The following is an 11250-nucleotide window of genomic DNA, read 5'->3' on the forward strand; positions in this document are numbered from 1 at the left end:
GAACTAGTTCTGTGCCCTCCTGCAGTCTCCGCCATTTCCCCCTCCATTTGGCAACCCCTTTAGAATCTGGGCCTTTCTCAGACCACGTTTTGTTACATTCCCAGTATTACAACATAATCATGTCATTTCCCTTTGCCCTGAAATAAATGAGGAAAAGAATCATATTTTCCCCTAGAACCATCCCTAAAATGCAGAGGGCTGGACCACTCTTGGCTTCCACACAAGTTAGAGCTCCTCAGTGGTCATTAGAGTCTTCTCTCAGGCCCCGAGGAAAGACAAGAGGAGTGTGGGGCTTCTGGAGGTTGAGTTTCCTCAGCTGTATATCCCCAGGGGAGTCAATGACCTTGGCAAAGACTCGGGCGGGCTGCTGATTCTCTCCCAGCTGTGAGGAGGGCCTCTTGAAACAAGAAAGGGTAGGGCAGCTGACACTGTGTCAGAGGGAAGCCTGCCTCATGGGCCAACCCAGAGGCGGCCTGTGAAGAAAGGTATTCCCTCTTTAACAAACAAGAAATGGGCATGCATGCTGCTGAATTATGCAACACCCTCATTTATGCCTCACAAAGCATTATTATTCCATTTTACAGATGAGGGAACTGATCATGACAAATATAACCACCTAGTCAGTGAGAGACATAGGCTTTGAACCCTAGGTCTTTGAACTTTCAGGCCCCCCTTCAAAGTCTCTTCCTTAACTGCCTATTAAGAAATAATGACCATCCTTTCCTGCCCATTAGTGTGTGTCCACTTCTTCTGTGGAGGTTATGGGTATCTTATATTCTGATACAGTTATCCCTCTCAGGGTATAATCTGCAAATATAAGGCAAGATCTGCCTGTGACATAGGGAGCTAGGTCTTCTCTAAAAGGTAAGATTTCCATTGTCACTCATTCAGGAAAGAGGTGAAGGCCTGAAAGGCTGGAAAGAGGAAAGGGATCATCTTCTCTGAGCTCAAGAATACCTAGAAGTCTGTGAACTCCCATTTGCTAGTGGGTGTAAAAGGTGGCCTACGCCATGTGAAAGAAGACTAAAACCCCAGGAGGGATTCCCAGGGCTTGAAATTGACGGGTTGAAACCGAATGCCCCTGAGATCAAGCTGTTACTTTGGAAAAGCAAATTACCTGGATTCATAACACTTCAAATTTTCTTCCCCACTGCTGGCTGTTCTTTCTTTAGTCTCCTTTTAAAGCTCCTTTTCCTTTTCCTGGACATGTTCCCTAAATGAGAGCCTTTCTCAGGGTTCCATCTCGTTCCTCTTCTCACTTCCTCTGAGTAATCTCATCTAGTCCACTAACATCGATTACCTACAACTTTATAGTGAAGGTTCAGTTCTGCAAACTTATAAAATGATACACCTGCCTACTGGACACCTTCGCTTGGGCCTCCTGCAGACATCTGAAACTCAGTATGAGCTGAACTCATTCCCCTTTAACTTGTACTCCCTACTACTCCCCCATCTTAGCAAACGGGCACCACCACCCACCAGGTGGCCAAGCTGCAAAATGGTGTCATCCTTGGTTTCTCCATCACCTGTGGCCCTTGCAGTCCACTAACCACTTAATCCTTAAATACATCTCAAATTTGTCTACTTCCCTCTCTTCCCATTGCCACCTTCCTAATTTTAGCCACCATCATCTGTCAACAGAATGTCTGCAACTGCTTTTTTTTTTTTAAGATTTTTATTTATTTATTCATGAGAGACAGAGAGAGAGAGGCAGAGGGAGAAGCAGGCTCCCCAAAGAGCAGGGAGCCCAATTCGGGACTCGATCCCAGGACCCCGGGATCATGACCCGAGCTGAAGGCAGATGCTCAACCATCTGAGCCACCCAGGCGCCCTGCAACTACTTCTTAACTGATCTCCTGCTCCCAGGGAGTCTGCTTAAGATTCTCTCTCTCCCTCTCCTCCCCTCCCCCTGCTCGCACACACACTCTCTCAAAAGTAAATCTTTAAAAAATATATTAAAAAGTTTTAAAAATTAAAAAAAAAAAAACCTTTCAGCGGCTCCCCTGTGAGGTTCAGATTCCTCAACATTGCATGCAAGACCTTTCATGATCTTACCCTGGTTTAAATCTTCTACTCACACCCGTCTGGAACCCTATATCCAGCTTCCTGAACTGCCTGCAGTCTCAAATATGCCCCAGGCCCTCTCAGGACTGGGCCTTTGCACATGCTGGGCCTTCTGCCTGGAATGCACTCTCTTCCTCCCCAACCAAATCTCCCTTTGCCTTGCCAACCCCTTACTCCTCTTCAGGTCTTGGCTTAGATATCACCTCCCCTGGGAAGACTTCCCTGTCCTCCCCCTCCCCTGGGTTTCAGAAAATGGCCCTATTTGGGGGCTGGGTCAAGGTACTTGGCTGCATGCAGTTTTCCTCAGCCCTGGCCCTAGCCCAGTGGTGGCAGTGGTGACGGTAACTAATGAGTGGGCCCTAAGGAGAGAAGCAATCTCAGGGAAAGAGTTAGGGTCATAGCACTGCTACCAAGAGATTCCCCTTCTAACAGGAGCCTGGAAGGGTCTGGTTTATTAAGAAGGGCAGCATAGATACGCAACCTGCCCCCACCCCTTCAAACTGCCACAGTCCTCCTGTCTGTGTCACCTCCCTTCCACGGTACTCAGTGGGAAGGCGCGACTGTCTTTTCTGTGCTCTGGACCCCATTCCGTACTCCTCTTCTGTTGCATTTCCTTTTTTCTCCAAAACAAACTTGAGATTTTCCTACCTTGAAAACAAAACCAACAAAAATCCCCTTCCCTTAGCACTGGATCCCCAAAAGCCTACTATCTCTTTTTTTTCCTTCTTCATAGATAAACCGATAAGAGTACTCTATTTTTGCTAGGTTCTTGAAATTTATCCCAGATGTTCTCTTCAAACTACTGTTAACTGATTTCCACTTTACTGGCCTCCTGAAACTGTTTCCCACCTAGCCCCCCCCCCCCCCCCCCGCCAGCAATCCTAACTTGTTAAATTTAGAGGCCTGTTTTTAGTATTTGCCTCACCTTAAATCCTCTTTAGCATCTGGCATGCTGACACTCCCTGCCCCATCCTCTTGCTTTCAAAGCCCTGTGCGTCCCAATGCTTTTTCTCTGACCCTTCTAACTATCCTTTCTCTTTCACTAGCTCCTCTTTCTTTGCCTGTCCACTGTTCCTGGGAGCCACGTGAAAATAAAACTTTAAGACATGTACACTTGATTAAGAGACGTATTAAACCAATTACGATGTATGGAAATTATGTGGATCCTGATTGGAAGAAACTTATAAAACATTGGACGATAGCAGACCCCTGAATACAAACTGAATATATGATGATATAAAGAGATTACCATTTACACTGTAAGTGCGCAAATAGTAAGTTTTTTTTAAGACAGTGCTTTATTTTTTTGAGATACATACTGAGATATTTATAGATGAAATGATATGATGTCTGGGATTTGCTTTAAAATAATCAAGGGGTGGAGGAGATGGGGTGTGGATGATATGAAGTTGACCTTAATTTGGTGACTGTTGATGCTATGCCATGGGAATGTTGGGAGTTCATTACATCATCCTTCTACTTTTGTATATGCTGGAAATATTCCAGTATAAAAAGTTTTAAATGTTTACAATTATTTATAAAACTTTAATAATGCTATAAGAAAAAAACTAGCAAAAAATCAGACCTGCAAGGATTTTAGATATTGGAATTTTCAGTCACTGGATATAAAATAAATGGAACCAGTATGTTGAAGACAAAAATAAGGTGGTAACCCTTAACATTGGTGCACTGTTGGTCTTTGGGGGTAGAACAATGGTGGAATCTTCACTTTCAACTCTGTACGGTTATGTACTTGTTTGCAGTACCTATGTACAACTTTGCCGTAAGAAAAAAGATAATAATACAGTGGCTAACTGAACATAAAAAAAAGAAAAAGAAAAAAGATATGTAGAATGTAGTCAGTTAAAAGCATGTGTTTGTGTACACATATAGAAGATTTAGAAGGCTATATAATAAGATGTTAATATGTTAACTCTTACTTCGCTGGGTGGGACTGTAAAGTTCTTTGTTTTTGCTTACTGGTATTTTCTGATTGTTTAAATAATATGACTTTTAGGGGTGCCTGGGTGGCTCAGTTGGTTAAGCGTCTGCCTTTGGCTCAGGTCATGATCTTGGGGTCCTGGGATCGAGCCCCGCATCGGGCTCCCTGCTCAGCGGGGAGCCTGCTTCTCCCTCTGCCTGCTCTACCTGCCACTCCCTCCTGCTTGTACTCTTTCTCTGACAGATAAATAAAATCTTTTAAAAAATTAAAGTAGGGCGCCTGGGTGGCTCAGTTGGTTAAGCGACTGCCTTCGGCTCAGGTCATGATCCTGGAGTCCTGGGATCGCGTCCCGCATCGGGCTCCCTGCTCAGCGGGGAGCCTGCTTCTCCCTCTAACCCTCCCCCCCTCATGTACTCTCTCTCTCATTCTCACTTTTGCAAAATAAATGGATAAATCTTAAAAAAAAAAAAATTAAAGTAAAAAAAATAATATGACTTTTTAAATTTTTTTCCCCAATTTTTAAAAGTACATTATTTCCTAGGGTTCTGGCCTCTGTCATTTCCACTCCATGCTCTAATTCTGCTCAGGCCTCTCTCAGGGGGGCCAAACTCCTGCCTACTGACCTGGGAGTCTCACGGGCAGCTACCTCAAATTCTGCACATCTACAAAAGTAACTTGTTACCCTTCACCCCCTCCACAAACTTACTGGCCCTCCCTCCCTCCTTCTCTCAAGGAGCAATATCATTGCCCACACAGTGACTGGGACATTCGTGCTTCCTGCCCTCATCTCACAGCCAGTCTCACCAACTACTCCCTCCGTCAGCGGGGCCAGAGTTACCTCCCGGTGCCTCTACCGTGGGTCTTTGACTCTCTGTTCTCCTGCCACTCTTCATTTTAGAGTGTTTAGACTGTTAAAAAAATTTGAGAGAGCCAGCTGTGCACAGAGGAAGAGGAAGAGGGAGATGCAGACTCCCTGCTGAGCAGGAAGCCCCATCCCCCCAGGACCCTGAGATCATGACCTGAGCCACCCAGGCGCCCCTAGTTCTAACCTTCCGCTCCATGCTACTGTGGGAGGGGCTTTCTAGAGCATAGATGCAATCCCATCCAATACATGCTCAGTCAAGGTTGATGGAGCATACTAAACAGAACCAGGTCTGAGTACAGTAACTGAACAGGCCTTCCCTCTGCCTCCGCTGCTCCCACCCCTACCGCTGGCTCCTCTCAGCCTCCTCTGCCTCTGCCCTGTACCATCACCAGTAACTGGGGTGAGGTAAGTCTCTGAAACACAGTTTCAGAAAAGAAAAAAAAAAAAAAAGAGCATGTTCCGGCTCATGAGTTCTCTCACAATTTAATTTAATTGTGATGGGATATGCTTAGACTCTAAAAGGGAATCAGTACCTGCACTTCCATCAAATCCAAACACTAACTCTGGCCTAAAACATACAAAGGTCTGCTTTCCTCTTCCTTAGGATTGTCCTTAGCAGCTGGAGTCCCAAGGGAATCCTGATACTCTGAGATTTGCCATGCTGAGTTGCTGAAACATAGAGCAGCTCCACCACAAAACGGCTGTCACCCGTCTACTCCTCATGGCATTCTTTTCCCTCTCTCTCCTAACTGCTCCCATTTTGTGTACTCCACAGTCTGGACTTTGTGTGTTTTTTGCTTTTTAAAACTGTGGTATAGGGGCGCCTGGGTGGTTCAGTTGTTAGGCGTCGGCTCGGGTCATGATCCCGGGGTCCTGGGACCGAGCCCCGCATTGGGTTCCCTGCTCAGCGGGAAGCCTGCTTCTCCCTCTCCCACACCCACTGCTTGTTCCCTCTCTCACTGTCTCTCTCTCTGCCAAATAAATAAAATCTTAAAAAAAAAATTGTGGTATAATTTAACATGTAGTAAAGTACATAAATCTTAAGTGGACAGCTTGATGAATTTTTTACTATGTACATATCCATGTAACCACCACCCAGATCAATATATAGTCCATTGCCAGGACCTCGGAAGGTTCTCTTACACCTTCCCCCACCTCCTGTCAGTTGATAATGTCCCAAAGGTAACCACTATTCTGACCTCTATCATCACAGTTCTTTTTTTGCCTGTTATTTTAAACTTTTATATAAATGGAATTATAGATTTACATTTTTGTATCTGGCCTTTCAACATTATGTCATATAATCTACCTTTTAAATCATACCATCACACATATATTCTCCAAAATTAGTGGAAATCAATCAAGCCATTTTTTAAAGAATAATTTGGTAATAAACCAAAAGAAACTAGTTTATGGATATGAATATTTTATGAGTAAGAAAGTCTGTGAAATTGATAATCTGTGAATTTATTAGTAGGCGTATATAGGAAACAGTGAGACTTCGGTGGGTTACCATTAAATTAGCACTGAAAATTAGTTTGAAAAATACTGCAAATTAATTTCATTTACAAAGGTAAGTAAAAAGTATGGTCCAACTTTCATCATAGGAAGAGAGGATTGAGAGGCACCTGGGTGTCTCAGTCGGTTAACCATCCAACTCTTAATTTCAGCTCAGGTCATGATCTCAGCATTGTGAGATTGAGCCCTGCTCGGCTCTGTGCTGGACATGGAGCCTGCTTAAGATTCTCTCCCTCTCCGTCCACCCCCATGCATGCCTGCTTTCTTTCTCTCTCTCTCAGAAGGAGAGAGAGAGAGAGAGAGGATTGAAATGGCCTTTAAATATACATGAAGATTAAGAAATGAAAATGTTGGCACTTAAAATTTATGTCCACATTTTCTGGTATTTTAACATGTATTTAACTTGTACTTTGACTCCTGTGTTTATCTTGGCTGTCTAATCCCAAAGCTCTTTCTTTCTCACTGTCAATCTCACACTCACTGAGTGTGGTATTTTGGGAGCTACACAACAGAATTTTCTGTGACACATCTACAAACAAAAAACTGAAATCAATCACCACTTTGGAAATGACAAACACCCCAGAAATATTGAAACAAATATTCTATGAAATATAAACTTATTTTTAAAGATTTTTATTTATTTATTCATGAGAGACAGAGAGAGAGAGAGGCAGAGGGAGAAGCAGGCTCCCAAGGAGCAGAGAGCCCAATGCGGGACTCGATCTCAGGACCCTGGGATCATGACCTGAGCCGAAGGATTGTCATCGCTTAACCATCTGAGCCACCCAGGCGCCCTGAAATATAAACTTTTGATTTTGACTCTAAAACAATGCTTAGCCTTTAAACTGTTTGACATTAAATATCATTATATTTATACTGTAACTATAAAATACATCGCTTAGCCTTTCCCGATCTCCAGGCCCATTTATCCAACAGCCTAAGAGACCATTGTGAATACGTCACAGTAACCTCAAGCACATCACCAATTTTGTCTGTTATTCTGTATAGAGGTGAAGGGCAGTTCCAGCTACACAATCACCCAAGCCAGACACTGGGAATCAGCAGGAGCCCCTCTTCTCCCTCTCCCTTCACATCTTATCAATTCTACCCAAAATCCTGTCAGTTCCAACTCTGAAGTATTTCGTAGTCCTGCACCCTTCTCTATTCCTCCTGATACAAGACTTCAAGCCGACTCATGGTTTTGTACCTGTACAGCCATCTATAAACCTCCCACAACTAGCTTTTTTTTTTTTTAAGATTTTATTTATTTATTTGGCAGAGAGATACAGAGAGAGAACAAGTAGGCAGAGAGGCAGGCAGAGGGAGAGGGAGAAGCAGGCTCCCCACCGAGCAGGGAGCCCGATGCGGGGCTTGATGCGGGGCTCGATCCCAGGACCCTGGGACCATGACCCGAGCCAAAGGCAGCCGCTTAACCAACTGAGCCACCCAGGCGCCCCCCACAACTAGCTTTTTAACTGGTCCCCTGCCTCTGGCCTTCCTCTACTTGAAACTAGTTGGTTTACTGAAATATTCAATAAACACCTGGTGAGGGTGTACTCTGTGCAGTTCTGTAGACAGCTCCTAGGGACACAAAGACGAGTAAGACAGCTCCTGCCACTGAGGGGCTTACGGTCTAAAGGAGGGAGACAGTGTGTATGTGGGAAGGGCTGTGGCATCAGACAAACCCTGGTTCAAAATGTCAGTTTTGCTACTTACTGGCTGCATGACTTTGGGTCAGATGCTTAATCTCCCTGAGCCTTGTTTCTTCATCTATAAAATGGAGGTATTCGGGGCACCTGGGTGGCTCAGATGGTTAAGCGTCTGCCTTCAGCTCAGGTCATGATCCCAGGGTCCTGGGATGGAGTCCCACATCGGGCTCCCTGCTCAGCGGGGAGCCTGCTTCTCCCTCTCCCTCTGCCTCTCCCCTGCTAATGCTCTCTCTCTCTCTCTCTCTCTGTATCTCTGTGTCTCAAATGAATAAAAAAAAAGATATTAAAAAAATAAAATGGAGGTATTAATTCTCACTTTTCATGGCTGTTTAAGAATCAGAAAACATGCAAACGTCTGGCATATAATAGGTACACAGCAGATAGTGGCTAGTACTATTTGTTTAGTTATGCACTTTTTATTAATTTTTTAAAGATTTTATTTATTTATTTGAGAGAGACAGAGATAGCAACAGACAGCACAAGCGGGGAGGAGAGGGCGCCCGATGGGGGGCTCGATCCCAGGACCCTGGGATCATGACCTGAGCCTCAAAACAGGGAAACATGCTCTAACACCGACCCCTCTCAACCGACTGGGCCACCCAGGTGCCCCAAGTTATGCACTTTTAATAGAGTCAGTATTTTCTCAATGGAGATTAAAATCGGTTTTTCCTAATTTAATAATTTTACCTTGGAGAACTGTCTATTATGCAGCAAGTATAATATGGTCTCATTAATGTAAAATTGTATTTCTGTAACTCAAAGAGGCAATTTTATAAAGTAGTTAAGAATATGGACTCTGGGGGCACCTGGGTGGCTCAGCCCTTTAAGCATTTGCCTTCGGCTCATGTCATGATCCCAGGGTCAGGGTCCTGGGATCAAGCCCCGCATCGGGCTCCCTGCTCAGCACAGAGTCTGCTTCTCCCTCTCCTTCTGCCCCTTCCCACTGCTCCATGCTCTCTCTCAAATAAATAAAGTCTTTAAAAAAAAAATATAGACTCTGAGCCAACAGACCTAGATTTCAATCATCTTAGTCACCTGTGAGCTGTGTTATTTGGCTAAGTCACTTAGTTTTCTTTAAATTGCTTAACCCTTTGAGTTTAGTTTCTTCATCTCTAAGTGGATGAACATGCAGCTTTTTCAAAGAGTTGGCAAACTGATTAGCACAGTGCTACATAGGAAGCAGCTGATAAATGTTATCAGAAAGTGGTATCTGGAAGGCTGCTCACCAAAATGGTTTTCTCTAGATGGTGGGATTTCAGCAGATATTTATTTTGCTCATTATACTCTTGTGTATTGCTTGATTTTTTTTTTTTACCCCAAGCACATATAATTTTTATAAAAGCTAAAATAAAGTTTTAATAAAATTTACCTTCTGAATTCAAGAGTTCTGGTTTCATCTTTCCAGTACCACATCCCCAATCGCAATCCCAACTGCTGTAAAATGAAATGATTGCAGCAAATATTAAAAATTCAATTTACAATACACATGTCACAATGAACTTTTAACAATTCCCACTTGTTGCTCTTTATTCAGTAAAGATGTAGAATCTTCATATGTTGTGTTGTGGGGTTTTGTTTTGTTTTGATTGAAGCCAGGATTTTATCCTTTTTGTGTTCAGGTGTAGTTTCAGTAGAAAAGAAGGAAGAGAGGGATGAAGAGCGGGGAGGAAGAAAAGGAAGGGAAGGGAGGACATTTCACTTAGTCTGCACTACTGTCCCGAGGCTCATCAGAGCAATTTATGAGCTGGGACTCAGACCACAAAAAACTGATGCCCAAGGGGCGCCTGGGTGGCTCAGTTGGTTAAGCGACTGCCTTCAACTCAGGTCGTGATCCTGGAGTCCCAGGATCGAGTCCCACATCGGGCTCCCTGCTCAGCGGGGAGTCTGCTTCTCCCTCTGACCCTCTTCCCTCTCATGCTTTCTATCTCTCATTCTCTCTCTCTCTCTCAAATAAATAAATAAAATCTTAAAAAAAAAAAAAAAAACTGACGCCCAGCGGAGCCTCAGCGGAGAGGAGATAAGACATTCAAAACAGGGGAGCGTGCTCTAACACCGACCCCGCCCTTCACGGGGAAGGAGGCAAAGGACAAGCTTACCTTTTCAGTAGTGGTAGCTACCAAGCCACTAGCCTTTCCTAACCGGGGATCGCGCCCGGAGCACTACGGCTTTCTGCACAGGAGGGCTATTTATTTTGCAACCAACCAAATTAGAGGTGCTGGGGTGGAACTTTCATAAACATCTAAATATCTGGGTAGGAAGCCAGAATTCAATTCTGACCTTTGGCCGAGTACACCTCTCTAGTCTTGGTTTTGTAGGCAAACAGGGCCACGTCTGTCGAAGAGCCGCTCGCCCAGGGTTGAGGGCAGGGCCGCTGCAGGGGGAGCCGCCCCGGGAGCCGCGGGGCCGGGGAGGCGGCGGCAGGGCAGGCCTGCTCCGGCCTCGGGGGTCGGGGCGACCAAGGCTGCACTTACCTCCGGCAGGGAAGTGGCCTGCCCGTCCCACCGCCTTCTCCGGGAATAAAACAACGGCACCGGATGCCTGTCCTCTCCCAGCCCGCCAAACATGGTCACCCAGTCAGCTGCCCACCGGCGCGGCCAACCGCGGCCCGAGGGCTGCAGCTGAGGGGTCGGGCGGGGGGCGGGGACTGCGCCCGCGGGCTGGCGAACGGCCGGGCTGCGCAGCCCCGGCGGGCACGCCTCGGCCCGGTTCCCGTTCCCGCGGGTCTCCGTCCACTTTCTGGCTACCTCTGGTGGCTTATAGGCGTACGCAGAGTAAAGCTGCCCAGGGGTTAGTTCTGTACAAGTCAATTCTTCATGGCCTTCCAACCGTGAAGTAAACCACTTAACTTTTTTGTTCTTAATTGGAGTAACAAGATTCAATTCCATAGGGAAGATCCCTTTGTCCCAAAATTTAATAGCACTAAATTAATTTCAAATCCAGGGCGGGATTAGGTCGATGGGGGGGGTGTTGGTGGAGGTTTAGGGGAGGATGCGTGGAAATAAGGTTTTTGTAACTTGTTTCTGCTGCATATCTAGATGTGCTACCCAGGGCAAGACAACTCTGATCCTCCTTGAAGATACCAAAGTCAGGGGTTATGAGGTTTTTAAAGGAGTAATGTGTGTAAAGCACCACCCTACTCAAAATTAGTGTTG

The 11250-nt window shown here is 45.2% G+C and overlaps 1 protein-coding gene across 1 annotated transcript in view; it reads right to left on the reverse strand.

The window, feature by feature from the left end:
• The window catches only part of PPP1R36 (protein phosphatase 1 regulatory subunit 36), a 30841-nt gene extending 19858 nt beyond the window's left edge, over nt 1-10983 (reverse strand). The window contains 3 exon segments of the mRNA XM_088025162.1: nt 6871-6918; nt 9468-9532; nt 10570-10983. Of these exon segments, the coding sequence (XP_087881288.1) occupies nt 6871-6918; nt 9468-9532; nt 10570-10983 (527 nt within the window).
• Nucleotides 10984-11250: the final 267 nt, after the last annotated feature.

This window comes from Eumetopias jubatus, unplaced genomic scaffold (assembly GCF_037043125.1).
Source record: "Eumetopias jubatus isolate StellerSeaLion01/CBP00866 unplaced genomic scaffold, mEumJub1_p1.0 scaffold_7, whole genome shotgun sequence".
NCBI lineage: Eukaryota > Metazoa > Chordata > Mammalia > Carnivora > Otariidae > Eumetopias > Eumetopias jubatus.